General features: G+C 40.0%; 1 protein-coding gene across 1 annotated transcript; it reads left to right on the top strand.

The window, feature by feature from the left end:
- Positions 1-454: 454 nt before the first annotated feature.
- LOC115370477 (Na(+)/H(+) exchange regulatory cofactor NHE-RF3-like) lies at positions 455-9,249 on the top strand. The gene is made up of 11 exons (XM_030067505.1): positions 455-577; positions 717-778; positions 917-1,128; positions 3,328-3,399; positions 3,542-3,674; positions 5,334-5,470; positions 5,597-6,001; positions 6,112-6,321; positions 7,094-7,300; positions 7,541-7,565; positions 8,948-9,249. Exons 1-11 carry the CDS (start codon positions 519-521, stop codon positions 9,247-9,249), a joined length of 1,824 nt encoding a protein of 607 aa, XP_029923365.1. The 5' UTR covers positions 455-518.
- The last annotated feature ends 7,963 nt before the right edge of the window (positions 9,250-17,212 follow it).

Below are 17,212 nucleotides of genomic sequence, written 5' to 3'. Positions count from 1 at the left end.
CATGTTGCTGTGCGCTGCCACAGTGCACTCACTTCTTCAGCTGGAGAAATGCTGTAAGCTCTGATGGCCACAGTGGTAAGCCAGCCATGTCTGTCTTTGTGCTGCGTTTTGAGAGCAGTCAAGCGAATTTTCTCAGGTTTAAAACCACAGCAAATTAGCAGAACTAAAATCAAAAAGTCACTTACCAATCACTTATTTAAAAGACAGATCAGTGATACTGAATTGACATGTTAAAAAAAAAAAAAAAAAAAAAAAAAAAAGGCTGCACTAGAAAAACACTGGCATCTTGAGTTTAATGATTACCTCTCCATGTGTGCTGGTGGCAGGATCAGGTTAGAGAAGGTGCTGAGGTGATGACTTAGACAAATCAGCCAGCCGGGAGGGGGGAACTGGAGAGAAATTGTGTTTAGATTATGTCTTCAGTCTGTTGGCGCTGCTGCCGGCATCATGTTTCCTGCCACTTGACTTCTGGATAGAGCTGGCTCTGGCTGCAGTGAGGGGGATATGACTTGGGTGGAATGGCTGACTGTGTTGCTGTCGTTCCTGCAGGCTTTGAAGATGCAATGGAATTTCCTCGGTAAGTTCCACCTTAGACACTCTGTCCTAGAGCAAGAAATACAACTAAAACAGAGGCCTTTTGGAGTCTAAAGGGAAGGTTAACCCATTTTGCTGCTGTGCCACTCTTTGTTGCTCACTCTTATTTCTCCCTGCTTCAGTTTTACCTTCAATCCAAAGGAAGGAATTGATAATCCAGCTCTGGTCATCTGTGATGATCCTGGTAAGGTTTGATTCACATGCCTCCATACAGTCTCTTTAAGTCACCATGTCATTTGCAAAGACCTTAATAATTTCCCTGGGTTGTTTTAGTCTGCTGATCTAGTGCTAACGATAGTGGTGTTATTTATTGTTCCACCAGAGCCAGATCAGAGCCCCGTGCCTCGGCTCTGCCAGCTGAAGCGCATGGAGGGCCAGAGTTTTGGATTTTACCTGCGGAAGGAAGAGGGTAGACAAGGTCATGTGATCAGGGACGTGGAGCCCTGGAGCCTTGCAGAGCACAGCGGCCTCAGAGATGGAGACAGAGTGCTGGAGGTCAATGAAGAATATGTGGACAACATGGACTTCCACAGGGTTAGTGCCCTAATTAGCTTAATTTCCTTGCCTCCTGTTGAGTGTTAAGTCACCAAGACCATTGACTTCCTAAAAAATTATTTTAGAGCACATTCACACCAAACATGTTTGAAATTATTTTTCAATTTAATTGTGCATTTTTGCCTTTTGTTAACTTTTAGAAGGCACAACAAAAAGAGTTTTTTTTTTTTGTTTTTTTTTTGTAGGGGAGAGTGGGGTAAATAGTGCCAGTTTTTACTTAAAGTGCCTTTAAAGCGAGGGGATTACAGTAATGCCTCCAACTAAAATATGCACATATAGTTTAGGATGTTGTGCATCCCTGGGAACAATCACTTTGGATCTTATATAAACTGTTTGAGAAATATAGCTTTCAAAAAAAAGTGGTTTTGTGGCACAACTTGCCCCCGGTGCGGGGTAAATTGTGCCATTAGAGAGAATACACTGGGGTAAATTGTGCCATTGATAACTGAAGAAAAACAGATCATTTTAATCTCATAAATGATAATGCTATATAAAAGCAAAGCAAATTCAATACAAAATTATTTATTTAACATTTATTTATTATTTTAACAAGATCACAGGCCACTTTTCTATAACAAGGCCTAGCGCCACATGAACACATACCCAGAACAAAATAAAAATTACAAAATGAGCTCCTGCAAATCATCTTCATCTGAATCTGAATAGTTTTAGTGATCAAAGGTAAGAAGACAATGTACAATAACAATAAAATACAATAAAGTAATATATAGTATATAATCACAAGTTGTGCCACTGGCACAATTTACCCCAAGGCCCTTTGGCACAAATTACCCCAAGCCCACCATTTTGAAAAAAATGCATCCCCCAGCTGTTTTGAGCTAACATCATGCTAACTGTATAGACTCATGGTGTAGCTTACTAAAGTACTAAAACCTGTGTGAACTGTTTTCAAAGTTTTCTATAATTGTTCAAACACAGCAATCAAAAAACCTTGATCATGGAAATTTTACTTTGGAGGGCAAAAAAAGGTTTTTTGAACTTAAATGTGCTTTCCTCTCAAGCCATGTGTCTCCCTTCTTTGCAGGATGAGTGAAATAGATGCCTTTTCAAATATATGTGGTCACATGACCAACTTCTTCTATGGTTTTCTAGATAACAGGGGTGGCACTACTTGCCCCTTGGCACAAATTACCCCACTCTCCCCTACTGATTCTAATTCTTACTGTCATCTCAACCTTAAACTAAGCGAGAGTCCAATATACTGGGCCATAGTTGTTTTTGTGAGCTGGAACTGGAACAAGTGCATGTGAAACTGGTCAAACGATGTGTTCCTGTCTTGTGTTGTGTCTTGGAAGGAGAGCAGTACATATTTATACATGGGATTTATTGTTTTGGACTTGAAAGTAAAATTTAATGGCTAGAATTTTCATTTAGTTCTGAAAAGTCAGGTTGTTAAAATGTGAGATCAGTGGGGAGTTTTGAGTTTATGATGTCAGGGTTTCAATCAGAGAGAAAAATTACAGTGACAGCAGCAGCAGATATTTAGAATATTTACACACGTTGGCAAGGTCATTTATATACAAAAGAAAGAATGGACCCAAAATGCTGCCTTGTGGAACTCCCGTATTACAAACTAAGGGCAGAGATGTTACATGACCAATTTTAACCACGAGACCCGTTTGGTGAATGTGAAGAGAGCATCATTACCAGAGACAATGAAAATTGAAATGAGCTGAGTGGGCTCAGCAGAATCTGATGATTCACTGTATCAAAGGCTTTATGAAAATCAATAACAGTGGCTTCAGAGACATGACCTTTTTTCAGTGAATTGCATATTGATTGGTAAATAGTAATAATGCAGACATGGTGGATCTTATATTCTGTCCCCCTTGTGTATAAATAGGAAGGACAAAAAATGAGAAGCACCTCTCAATATAATGTAGTCCAGTATAAGACCTCTGCAAACTACAAGCTCAGTAATAAACATAGAATTAAATTGACACATTCTGCACAATGTCAACACAAACTGAACATTATAAACTTTGTTAAAAGGTAGAATTTATGGTAGAGCTGCTGAACTGCATTAGACTGTACAGGTGGAGCAGAGGAAGTGAACACTGAGTGTATTTTAGCATTTTAATTGCTAATGGATGTCAGTGAAGATAGTAAGACACCGTCAGGATCTGTTTAATTTCTCTCTCTCTGATTGATTTACAGGTGGTGAGGAGGATCCAGTCTTGTGGCTTACAGTTGTTTCTCTTGGTGTTGAAAGGAGAGGAGTATGAACAGGTCATCATACTGCATAAATATTAGTATATGTATATGTACAGTATATATAAGTTAATATAATACCAGTAATTCTGCATTAGATTGTTGTATTGTTTTTTTCTGTCCATCTTGAAGGGCACTGACTAAATCCGTTTTCCTCCAGGCAGTGTCCAAACATCTAAACCTGCAGATGCTGACCAGAACCTCCAAGGGGGGGCGCTGCTCCAGGCCCAGACTCTGCCACGTCACGAGACACCATGAGCAAAGCCTCGGACTCACCATCACACCAGTGGAAGGTGCCAGCTCGCCGCTGTCACTCATTTTCCAGTGTAGTAAATGACTCAGTCATAGTTTCCCTTAAGGCAGGAGACTTGCCTTTCTTTTGACCATATATACCTGACACACTGCCACTCATTACTCTTAGCTCATTCCTGCACAGCATTCAATACACATACAACAGTCGGAATGTGCCCCCTAGTGTCAGTGGTTCATAGCAAACACATTTTATCTGCTATTGTGCAAGAGAGATTTCTGGCGGTTGCAGAAGCTAACATTAGAGGTTTAAAGGCCTCTCATGTTAAAAATGTATTGACTCATACAAAACTAATCTTCTCCATCATGACTCCTGAGCCACTAGCAGTGTGTACGTGTGTGTGTGTGTGTGTGTGTGTTGGTGTGTGTGTCTGCAGAGACCCTGCCCTCTGCCTGCATTTTCTTGTGTGAGCTTGGGACTCTTCTAGATGTCGGCCTTTGGGAAGCGGGTGTGTCGCTCCCAGCCAATGACAGCGCAGCACGGTGCCAGATCGATAGCACAACATCCAATAAGAAGCTATGAAAATTACAGATGTGCACCACGTAAAAAAGGAGACAAAGAAAAAAAATATAGATATAGGCAAAACACCAAATGGCGAAACCTTGTTCCACTGCAAGTGTCAATCTGGGGTTGGCTTTCACCTGCTGGTGAGGGAGAGGAGGAGGAGGAAGAGCATCGCTAGTGTGCTAGCGTGTTTTCTGTTGGACACGTTCATGCCAGTGGGCACCTACCATCCCTTTCATAGGATGGTGACAGAATGCATTTTAATGTTTTCTTATATTTGGAGTGCCTGGATTGCCTTGAAGCACTCTGATTCCCCATTTCCAAGAGCACCCAGTGTATTTTTCATCAACGTTTGATCAAATAGAGCAACCAGTCATCTTTCTCAGCTTGGTAACATTGGTATTTTAATATGCATATTAGATCTGACCAGCACCAGAGACATTTTGAGCAGCCAGTGGTTTAACATGGAAAAGAGTGGGCAAGGCTGCTCAACTGGCAAAGAGGGAAGGCTGGCCCAAGTGTAAGTGACACGCCCAAGATAAAAATGAACTTTTTTCTCCCTGATATTCATGACATTCATGATCTTGGAACACGCACAGGCTCGTATGACTAGTTTCGACTTTGAAGATCAGCCAGGCTAATAAGTTAACCTACCTAACTTAATATGGCTAATCTACATTCTTTCACTGACCTGTGAGAGTGCTAGGTTTAATGATATTACCTACCTGCCTCATCCTTCGCCTTTTTCACTGGGCTCAAGTCTATTACGCACAGGTAGAGACGTAAAATTTGCTTTCTATCTAATTACATGATTATTTGATAAAGTGCATGGTAACCTTGTAGTTTGTAACCTTACAATACCTTTTACTTTTGTAACTTTACAATATCACACCATTTTCACCTCTATACGTCAAGTGGTTCGGTTCCTATGGGTAGCGTTTTGTGTTAGCTTAGCATAAAGACTTGAGGTCTATGGGAGTCGTTAACGTGGCTCCATCAAATGAAAAAATAAACCTTACAGCAGCTCTGAAGCTGTCTGATTTACACAGTGGATCATGTGGATTTGAAATATATGTCTTTAACACATCTTCTATCGTGGTGATAGTGACGATGATGATGACATTGGATGCTTCTTCAGGTCAGAGAGGACAGTTCATCTTGAGCACAGTGACCGACAGTCCAGCAGAGAAAGCTGGTGTTCGCAGTGGAGACAAACTGGTCTGGATCAACGGCGTCTTGGCTTCAACACTCACTTACTCCTCTCTCCACAAGATGGTATGAGTCTAGTTTTCAACCAAGGACCACCCATATATTACATTATAATGCTAAAATGAACATGTGCATGAATTTGGTGAAGTTTTTTAGTGCTTTCCTCTGAGCCGCAGTGTGCCTCCCTCTCAGGTGAAGAAGAGCGGGGCCTCTGTGACCGTGCTGGTCATTGACAGTGAGAGTGAATCTTGGTATGTCAGGAGGAAAATGCCCATCTTGCCGGTCATAGCAGAATCCCACAACCTCCCGCACAAACTAAAGACCATGCGCCTCGTCCAAGGACCGGAGGGATACGGGTTCCTGCTGCGCCAGGAGAAGCTGGCCAATACAGGGAGAATCGCTCACGTGTTGCGGGAGGTGGATGCTGGGAGTCCAGCTGAGGAGGCAGGCATGGAGGACGGGGACCTGCTCTTAGCCGTTAATGGAGAGCCTGTGGAGTCCATGGAGCACGAGGACATCGTCAAGATAATCAGGAGATGTGGCCGAAAAGTCTGCCTCACCTCCATCTCTATCCCAGGAAGAGACTTTTACCGAGAGGTGAGCAGGAAGTCCTGTTCTTCTGCTGTATTAGTTATGAGAAAAATGATCAACTGACAAAAAGTAGAGTCATCATCATACAAATCTTCATGTTTTGTTTTTTTCTGCAGTTAGGCATTTCTCCTCTGTTGTTCTATGAGGAATTTGTACCAGAGAATGACAACGTTTCCCATCGCACTGAGAAGCAAACTGGAATTCTTAGAGGAGCGGAGGATGGGATCGTCCCGGGCAGCAGACTGTGTGTTCTGCACAGAGAGGAGAGGGGCTTCGGTTTCCACCTGGGCTGCATCCTGCATGAACCGGGAACTTTCATCGGACAGGTATTCCACAGTTACATCACTATTCAGTACATCCACTGTATACAGGGTTCTTTTTTCACCAATATATATATTGATTTTTACAGGTTTTAATATCAAACACAACAAATAGCTAAGTGCCACTTGACCAAAGCACCTGCTAACATTAACAAAAACAAGCATTAAAACAAAGAACTTCTCAGACACACAGCCATCTTTTGAACAAATGTAAATCCAGTTGTGCATGAAACAATGAGAGTATTTCATTATCTTCACAAAGCTGAACTCCACTAGACCAAATCACAAGGTTTCCATCAGAAAATGCTCATTCTTCCTCTTCATCTTCTGTAAAAATCAAGACTTTTCACAAAGGCAGGAAAAGGTCCCTGTATCTTTTCAAATAAATACTCTTTACCTTTTTTTAATATATGTCATTTTTTTCTACAGGAAAAGTTATGAGGATTTGTTTAACCCAATGCATAGCAATTACAAATCCAATTACATTCTCCTCAAAATGTAATTGAGAATGCAGCTTAGTTGTATGAGAACTTAATTTTTATGAGCCGGAGCTCCTGGAGGCTGGATCCCATACAAGCAGGAGGCTCTGCATACTTTATACAAAAACTCAATCAAAAACTCCACAGTTGCATTTTTATCTTGTAGAATTTCTGATATCTGATTATTTGAAAATTTTAATAATTAGCCTCACAGTAGTTATTTTATATTTTATTATTGCTGTAAAGTGTGAAGGCCACTGAGCGTTATCTTTGACTGCAGTTGTGTTTTTCCCCTCTAGGTGGTGCCAGAGGGCTCAGCACAGAGAGCCGGCCTGTCGGGAGGTGAAGTGGTGGTGGAGGTGAACGGACAGAATGTGGAAAATGAGTATTTTGAGGAAGTAGTGAGGCTGATAAAGAAAAGTTCGCCACCTCTGAAGCTGCTGGTGGTGGAGAGGAAACAAAGCGGATCGCCGGTCAGCGCTGACTTCACCGTCCACAGCCAGCAGGTGGGCATCATGCACACACACACACACACACACACACACACACACACACACACACACACACACACACACACACACACACACACAGGAAAACACAGTAAAGGAACAGTTCAGGGAGAGGTAAAGAGGTTCTCTGGTAGTCAGAGAGTTCCTGGTTCAATCCCCGGCTCCTCCAGAGTGTGTCCAAGTGTCCTTGAGCAAAACACTGAACCCTTAACCGCTCCTGGTGTTCTCTGCTCTTAGTGTATGAGCGAGTGTAAAGCGCTGAGTGGGCAGTGGAATAGAAAAGAGTTATTGAAATGCAGTCCATTTAAAAATGTAAATGCAACTTTAATAATGCAACAAAAAAGCCTTGTAGCAGTTTTAACAGTGACATGATAGATAACTTAGTTAAACTCAATAAATTTGTTTGTAATGCTACTATAAATATCAGAAACTTATGAGGCTTTTATTAACATGCATAAGCAGTCTAGAACCTGTTCACAAGTTTCTTATAAGAGCTTATGTCTTATAATTTAACAATAAACATCTTCATGATGGTATTACATTACATTTAAAAATGTAAATGCAACTTTAATAATGCAACAAAAAAGCCTTGTAGCAGTTTTAACAGTGACATGATAGATAACTTAGTTAAACTCAATAAATTTGTTTGTAATGCTACTATAAATATCAGAAACTTATGAGGCTTTTATTAACATGCATAAGCAGTCTAGAACCTGTTCACAAGTTTCTTATAAGAGCTTATGTCTTATAATTTAACAATAAACATCTTCATGATGGTATTAATACACTCATATAGTCTTATTAACACTCATCAATGTTAATAAGCATCTTATAAAAGACTTATAAGGGCCATATTACCACTCTTATGCCACAGATGACTGGTTTTCACTGTGGTTTGTGATTTTCAGGTCTACGAGACAACATGTGATGCTTTCTTATGATGAAAAATTGGAAATGATCACAACTGGAGATGACCAACCCATCACAGACAACCACCAGAGCTCTGTAGCTTTACACAGGGCTGACCTGGTTACCATGGAGCTGCTGCTAAACTCTGTCACGTTGAGACGAGTGACCGAGATATCTTCTGCCTTTTTAACATTTCAACATATTACCCTTTTGTTAGGAGCAGTAATTTAAACCTCTGAGAACTACAATACATGCCAATCAGTGTAACCAATGGGAATTATTTTAGACTTGTACCATTTCTGCGTATTGTATGTTACGTTACAGAGGCAAACTGTGCAATAGCTTTGAAATATTTTGCTCCATGTTTATAAGAGATTTAATATTTTGATCAAATGTCAGACGAGTGCAAAAACACATCTGTCACAAAGTCATTCTGTGTTGTAGTGGTCTTGTGGTGGTCGCCCATCGTCCCACCGTGACCCACGACCAACCACACCACTGGGATTCATGTTGGCTCGATGCATTATGGCCCCATCCGCTGTCACACCGCCCTGAGTGACAAACCTCAGCACCAGGTTTTGTGCAAATACTGGACAGTACCTTTGCTTGGTCTCTAGAAGGCATGGATGCTAGATTTGCTAAATTTGCCAAACGTATGCTTATCTTTGACATTGTTGTGGACATTGGTCGTGCTTTGTAAAGGGTGTTAGTCTGTGGTGGCATGACGCTAATCAGGATCAGCGGGCAACGGTCAGCTCACCTGTTGGCTCTGCTACCTGGCTGGTTGGAAGAGGTTTTCGAACGTAGATACTGGAGCAACCATCGAGAAAAGGGTGGAGGGGGTTAATGGCGGCTGCAGCCCCAACCACCGGGACAAGCAGGACCATCTCTGCATCAAGGGGGTGACCGAGGGAGGTGTGGAGGGCCTGTTGGATCGTGAGCTGGACGACCTTCGGGTCCACATCGTTCTCCAGCAGGAAGTTGGGAACGATGGTGTCTTTTGTTTCGGAGGGCTGGGTCCCAATAAACCTCATTGATTGATTGAGTCATCCTGCTGACTGGATGTATGGACGGACCGGAGTGAGCACATAACTTCTCACCAAAGTTTTCAGCTCATTGGCAGCAGTCATTAATTCCTGCCAGTCGGTTCAATTCTAGCTTTCTTTTTATCATAACCAGTGTTTTCGTGAATCCTGTTTCTCCCTCATCCTGTGGAGACGAAGATATTTGCCTTGTTTTTGTTACAGTGATTTTATATCCTGTGAAAAATGTTTTTTTTTTTTTTTTTTTTTTTTCTCGTTCTATTCTTAAGTGCTATCCTCATCAAGATTTGAGAGTTCCTGAGAAGTCACTGCAATAAAATGGAGGTTATTTCCTATAGCAGTAGATTTCAACAGGGCAGGTTGGGCTGTAGGTGCCAAAAGTAAAAGACCAGCTGTCCCGCAAAGTGAAAAAATCCCCCTCATATGGCCTGAAATAGTGGCGCACTGCAATGTGTTTTCCTAGCTAATACCGCTGCGGAGCTTGCTTACTGAAAACTTCCTCTTTGCTTGTCAGCTTGTAGTCGCGGTGGACTTTCTCACGACTGTCCTCCTCAAACAAACAAACAAACAAACAAACAAACAAACAAACAAACAAACAAACAAACATGAACCTCTGTGCTCTTACATCCCTTATTGGGGTGAAACAGGTCGATCCTTTGAAGGACAGGATGATTTGAAGAGTTAATTTGCAAACATATCTCTAGTTATACTCATTTGTAATAAACCATGTTGTTTTTCAGATGGTATTATTCAAGAAAGCGTGCAAGCAAGCTAAAGCACTGGCACTGTTTCTCTTTTGTTTGGATTCATAAAGAATGTGAAACTTTGCAGACAACAGGAAGTTTTTTCTCAGGAATATAATGTACATTGTTTATGCAGATAAATGCAAAACATTCTGCTATTCCATATGAGCAAATTAATTAAATGTATTATCATATGTTGGACATTACAGGCCATTTAATTAACATTTGTTAACATTTGTTAAAATGAAAAGCATCAGCATCAAAGTATTTAAATATAGATAATAAATGTTTTATTTAAAATGAGGTGGTTATTTCTCAGCAGCTGCTCTGGGTTTTAAAGTCGCAGCTTCAGTTTGGGCTGGACGGACGGAGATGTCGTGCAGTGCAGGAACACGACGACACGTTTCTGTCCCCTGTTACCGAGGACAGATAGCACTCACCCTGTTCTCCTGCAATCCAGCTGGCACCCACCACGGGGACAGGACCCACGGTTTGAACATCACTGCCACAGATCAGTGATGTTTAAACTTCCTCAGGTTGATTCTCATGAAGCCCCAGAACCTGACAGGAGGAGATTCTGCCCTCAGGACTCGTCTTGAAAACAAATTTTGATTTGTGTTAATTATGAAACTGTGTTAATTAGGTTTTCTGGGTCAATAAACTCATCAACCTATAATCAACGTTTCATCGACGATCCCGTCACTGTTTGAGCCTCATTGTAATGTCTTCCAGTTGATAAACCCAGAAAGTTTCTTATTTTGACTATTCTCATCTTCATCTGTGTCAAGTTTCTTTTTGCTAAGAGTCGACATTGACAGGGAGGTTAAAACACAGTGTTAAAAAAATAAATATCTATTATGTGTAATAGCATTGTCTATTCAATTAACCCTTTCAAAACTTAGCAACATTTTTTTTTTCGAAAATATAAGGAAAAAGATGAGCGAATTACAAAGAAATGCAATGACTCAAAAATTACCAAAAAATGTAAATAAACGAATAAAAAATTGTAAACAAAAAACAAGTTGAAATTAGCAGTAGATAAATAAATAAATAAAACTAAAAACTGTATCTCTAATTCTTAAATGAGATATTTAAACGTCAGATTTTGTGTTCGCAGGGAAGCTCAGTCCCTCATTTTGCTGTGACAGGAGCGCTTGGTGAGGCAGCCTCGCCTGTTCGCACGACCACAGAGAAATGTTGAACAACAACAACCCGCGTTGTTTAAATGCCACATTTAATGTTTTCACCACCGTCTTCCAGATCTACACTTTTGGAGCAACCTCTCGCTTTACCCCTAAAATGAACTCCCGTGTGGACTCCCTCTGTTCACCTGGATGCACAGTCCGCCAGATCAGTTTCATAGATACATTTAAGTACTGTATATACTGTTTTATTCAAATTACAATGCATCTGAGTAAAACATCAAATATATAAAAAATTTTATGACAGCAAATTATATTGATCCAAATAGTCCAACAGTTGCTGAGTTCAGGTTAGTTTGTCACACAAAGTTTGTCAGTTACTCTACAATATTCCAAAATTAGTATCAGTTGATTCAAGTACTTCATTCCAACACAAAATAAGACAGAAAGGAAACTATATCTACACAAAGATTTCATACAGGCAGTGGGGAGGGAGAGTTGTGACTTGTACCACTACTAGGTGTGTTCATTCCTGAGAAAATTCCCATTCTTTTTTCCCATTGACACACAGAGCATTACTCAGTTAACTGCATCACTTTTCTTTCCCCTCAGAAAAGTCTCCGGATACACAAATTTATCAGCTCTAGTCTCTATTAACGTTCATTATACAAGAAAATTAGGGCCACAAAAAAGCTCTGAGATTAATCTCAGAATTCTGAGGGAAGAATAGTCAGAATTTAGAGATTAAAGTCAGAATTCTGAGGAAAAAAGTCAGAACTGTGAGATTTAAATCAGACCTCTGAGAAAAATAAATCAGCTTTGTAAGTTTAAGTCAGACTTCTGGGAATAAAGTCAGCATTCCTTTTTTGTGGGTCTAATCCTCTTTGAAGCTCATTGCAGTGAAGGTTTAAAGTCTCGTTTTCATTTGTAGCAGCCTGAAAGTAAATGCAATCAACGAAAGAAGATCATGTTCCCTAAGGAAAGCCAAACCTTTCTCACTGAGCTGTGAACGCAACCAACAGAGGTCAAAATGGTGACTTTCCCTCCCCATGAGTTCCTATCCTATCAAATATAACTTTAAGTTGACTAACAGTCAGGTAACCCTTGGCTATTGGTAGGGCTTTAAAATACAAAGATCTAATGATTCAAAATTTCAAGTGAATGGTTTGCACTTAAATAGTGTAGGAGAGGTCTGCGGGGAGGGGGGTGGGTGGGTCAGTATTTTATTATTTCCATATAAAAGCTTGAATGGACATTCAAGTGTTTTCATTTAATCCCCACATCAAATCATAAACTTGTGGAGGTAAACAAACCAAGTTATTGAGCTCAAGAGGTAGAGACCAACATGGTAAATCCTTTATATACATATTCACACAGTAGTGTTGCTATGATGAAAGAACAGATAATAACAAAAAAGTTCTATTTAGATATATCCACAGCTCTGCTGTACACACAAGATACAGTTAACATAATTGATTGTGTACTTTGTGAATCATTATAGGATTTACTTTCCTCTACAGATCCTAGTTGCAGGGTAAAAATCAAGAATATATACATTTATATGCAAGTTTTAAAAATAAAATTAACTTCACAGCCCTAGAAATGTGCAGGCTAATACAATTTCTATACAGTGGTATTGTTTTTTTATGTTTGTATTTTTAGGATTTGCTTCTATATTTATCATATATACATATCATACTTTGAGGTGTGAGAATGCATGCCACAGATTCTCAAGAAATGGAATAGAAAATAAAAATCTAAAAATATATTAAATAATTTACTTCAAAGCTCTCTCTGGTGACAGGGTGGTTCAGTGTGCATGAGTGAAAAGTAACGGGCTTCATCATTGCATAACCATTAAGAAAAAATCCAAACAGACCATCTCCTCGTCAGTGATTAATTAATATGCTACTTGTTTCGTTCTTATTTGTGATCCATGAACAAACAGTTGGTCTGACAGAGTCAAGTACACATTAAAAAAAAAAAATAAAAATAACACCCTTTAAAAATGATATTTCCGGTTTGTCTGATTCTTTATCTCAGCACATTTCCATTTTTTTGTGTTTTTATAGCCGTACAGTTTCCATTCGTACATGAAGTCCAACGAGAAACAAGCAGAACAACGACTGTTTTTCCAGAGGACAGCTGACACGGCAAACCACTGCTCCAGTCTCAGTATAAACTGACCTGATTCCACCATCACCTCACCTGACTGGTCCTTATCAGTCACAGCCCCCCCTACAGGTCTGGGTTAGTAGGTCCCTGCAGCTCCCTCTAGTGGCTCAGAAGCTGTTAGCATCTGTTCCTGTCATCAGTCTGTCTGAACCAATCAGATGCCAGGGCAGCGGAGGTGTGAGGTGGAGGATGAGTAGATCACATGGACCTTCACTCCAGAGTTGAGTGTGGATACACTGAGGGGCCGGGTTTGGACAAAAATTTAGAAGTTATGTTTAGGTTCAGGTAGGGTTTGGCGTTATTTCAGTGAAAACTACTAGCTGTTCTGGGCAACTTCCTGTATAGAGCTGGAGTTTACATGATGATGCTGAAGGCAACACGTAGGTTATTTCAGGCGGTAAATACAACCAAGCGATGGAGGATGAGCAAAATCTGGGGCTCAGGTCAGGTTCAGACACACAAAAAAAGACTGCCTGTCAGGTTCGGGTCAGGCATGGTTACTGCGCTCCTGTCTCAGGTCGGGTTCGGAGATAAAAATATGCTTCCCAATCCACTCTCGGGATCGGGTCCTGACTCAAGTAAGAGCCACTCTTTCACTCTTAGTTAGCAAATGTTCCCTAGCTAACATTACCAAGCTAATGTTAGTGAATGCTGTGTTAAACTTGCTAACCTTAGCCATTACCTTTTCCCAAACTGAACCATCATGACAAATCTTTTCCAAACCTTAACCAAGCCCCTTTCCTAACGTTAACCAAGTAGCCAAGCTAACGAAAGTGGCTAAACCTAACATCTGATTGGTTAAGACAGAGTGATGACAGGTATAGATACTAACAGCTTCTGAGCCACTAGAGGGAGCAGGGATCTACTAACCCAGACCTGTAGGGGGGGCTGTGACTGATAATGTCCAGTCAGTGGAGTCATAACAGTGCAATCAGGTGATAGTTAAGTTCCCCCATTTAGAAAAATGTTATAACATCTGACTTCATCCCTTGTATGGAGGACAGCTGTGGTGTGTTAGCCTTCCAACATTATAGCTGGATAACATTCTTAAAAATAACCGCCCCGATTCACTCAAATCGTTAAATAAACAAAGTTTGAGTTTGATGATGTGAGAAAGAATTTTTACAGCCAGAGATGGTATAAAAATTCTGGACATTTAAAGAAAATTAAATAAATTTATCAACAGTTTAAGTATTTTCTTACATGGTCTCAGTTCTCAAGGTCATGGAGACAACATTACTTGCCAGATATCCTTTAGCACTTTCAGCACAAATAACAACCTTTTTAGTTGTTATTTTTGTCCTTCAACATGCGTACATGTACTCAATAAAAAAAAACAAAAAAAACAAATGATAGCAAACTCAAACAATCTACTTCCATCTCTGTAGCAGCTGCTGCTCCTCTGGCATGAAATGATTCAGGAAGTGTAGAAGTTTCTAGAGCTTTCATGATGCTCATGACAGGAAAAATGCAGCGTTAAACAGTAATCTAAGAAAAACTACCGTCCGTGTGCACTCAGTGGTTGCATGTGCATTTTTGGGAAAGCAACTCTTGTAAAGTGATATTAAACCTTCTTTGAGTGGATTCAGGCAGTTATTTTTAAGAGTGTTAGCCGGGGGGAAGTCTGCCTCAATGGCAGGAGGCTAACAGTAAGCATTTGGAGCATCCAGCACTCAGTAAAGATGAGTATAGGCAGATTCTGGGGTCTAACATGAAGCCAACAAGCGTAAATGAAGACTAAATATAAAGACTACCTATTTATGCAGTTTTAAAAATCTTTTAACACTGACTTGTACAGAAGGTGAGTCTAGAGAAAGTCATGGAGGAATGTTTTCCAAGATGAAATATCCAATTTCAAAAACCCAAAACAGCTTGACTGTGGTTTGGCCTTTCTTGTGGTAAAGGAATATACTGTAACCTCAGTTTTGTTTCCAAAACTCCTTTATGTCTTTGGGTTTTTTTGTTAGGTTGGGTGTCTGTTTGCCTTAATGTCTCAGCAGTACAAATGAAGGAGGCACGCGAGTAGACGGCACTCTTTCCTTCACTGAAAAGCCAACAGATCAGTGTGAGATCGCTTGACCCAGCTGTTTTATACAGCACAACTGAAACTGAAAGAAGCACTAAGGGTTGGGGTGAGGGCGGGGGGTGTCAGGGGTAAAATCATAGTTTCCTGTTCTACAGAAAAATAACTAAAGTGCCCTCATTTCCTTTATCAAATAAATGACCATTTAAGCCTTTGGAAATGAGATGAATTATATTTTTCTGTTGGGAAATAATAGGGCATTACTTATTAGCCAGATCCCTTTTTTTTTTTAAACCATACTCCAGGCTACAGAATGGTTCAGTTATTCCTTATGTTGTATGTTTCATACCTTGAGCTCATTATTATAAAAAAACGCTACAATGCAGATAGTTCAAACTCAACACTGTCTGCTGATTTCTAACAGAAATAAAATCCTATGCTGTATGTATTAAATGGTTTTATAAGCAACTGCTGTAAATTTTAGTATGTTGGCATTTTTAGGGGTTGGCTATGGTATTATTAGCCTAGATCCACAACAAATTGTAAAAAAAAAAAAAAAAAAAAAAAAATTACAAATGTTACTGGGGCCTCATGTATAAAAGTTTGCATAGATTTATCACTAAAAACATGCAGGAAATAGCAGAGACATGCATACACTGACAAATTCCCATATGAGTACTGCATGTATGTATGTATTCATACATACATACAGACTATACAGATAAACAGACACTGCTGTATGCATGTTTCTTGTTGTAAATCACAAACAGCTGTGTACTGGTACATCCTCCATCTACCTCCACCATTAGCCATTAACATGCCCAGTGTTGGCCTATTTCTCTCATTCAGAAAATAGCGTTGGAGCATGCCTGAATGACCACAGCTTCATAGACTGTGAGCTTAATCAGAGTGGAAGAGGGGTCTAGAAGACAGGAAATCTTTATGAATGAAGAAAAAAAAACAACAACTGTGAAATGGTAACAAGTGACAGGCATGAGCGAGTTAGCCGATACCTCGACGACACATGCTGCCATCATCTGCAAAGGCAGAGACTTACTCAGCAGCAGCCATGCATCGGTACACATGAAAGTGATAAATCATCACAGCAACAGTTGTGGTAGAGACATTTACCCGCTGCTGTAACATTTCAGAACATTTTTTTTTCCATGAATGACATATCTAAATCGTGGTATAGCACCATATGCAGGAGCACTGGAATGGCCATATTAACCACAATATTATGCCAAGTGCATGAGGCCTAGATTACATGATAGTATTTCTTTGGCAACAGATCAACCATTTAATAACGCCTTAAATTTTAACCCCCACTGTTTGCATTTATTTTAAATTTAACAGATATGTTATATAAAATACTTTAAGGCCATATTTCCAGTATTAAATACTGTCTTCATGCCTACATTTTCTTTTGTTTTTCCTCCATGGAACGGAGGGAGGGGGGCCAAGTACCCCAACCAGAGAGAAGAAGAAGAATGGATATCTATATAACTACTATTTGGAGTCATCCATGTGCCCTTCAAACATATGTATGGGCATAAAGTAATAAATATTCAGTGTTAGCTTTTACCAGATTTTAGAAATCCAAAACTTTGAATGGAAAAGTCAGTACACATCCTCTGAATGCACATGCATCATTTATACATGAGGCTCCTGATCTTTGGCAAACAAAACACTTCATTATAGCAAAAAAATGGCCAAATGGGCGGGGAAACTGGTGCCTGAATAGCTTTTTTTTTTTTTTTTTTTTTCTAAATGTTGTCATTTGGTGTACTTTATAAAACATGTGCCCAACAATAGCTTGAAAAGACTGGGAAGTTTCAGTTGCAAATGCATTTAGCCTGTCAAGGCAACTGCAT

Source organism: Myripristis murdjan, chromosome 13 (assembly GCF_902150065.1).
Source record: "Myripristis murdjan chromosome 13, fMyrMur1.1, whole genome shotgun sequence".
Classification (NCBI taxonomy): domain Eukaryota; kingdom Metazoa; phylum Chordata; class Actinopteri; order Holocentriformes; family Holocentridae; genus Myripristis; species Myripristis murdjan.
This window is presented reverse-complemented; position numbering and strand designations above follow the sequence as displayed.

What these genes read in the sequence shown, in the direction of transcription:
- LOC115370477 (XM_030067505.1), top strand. Translation starts at nt 519, where the DNA reads ATGGCTGACTGTGTTGCTGTCGTTCCTGCAGGCTTTGAAGATGCAATG. An exon ending in GGTCATCTGTGATGATCCTG is followed by an intron (nt 779 to 916) that starts GTAAGGTTTGAT and finishes TTGTTCCACCAG; the next exon opens with AGCCAGATCAGAGCCCCGTG. An exon ending in ACTCCTCTCTCCACAAGATG is followed by an intron (nt 5,471 to 5,596) that starts GTATGAGTCTAG and finishes CCTCCCTCTCAG; the next exon opens with GTGAAGAAGAGCGGGGCCTC.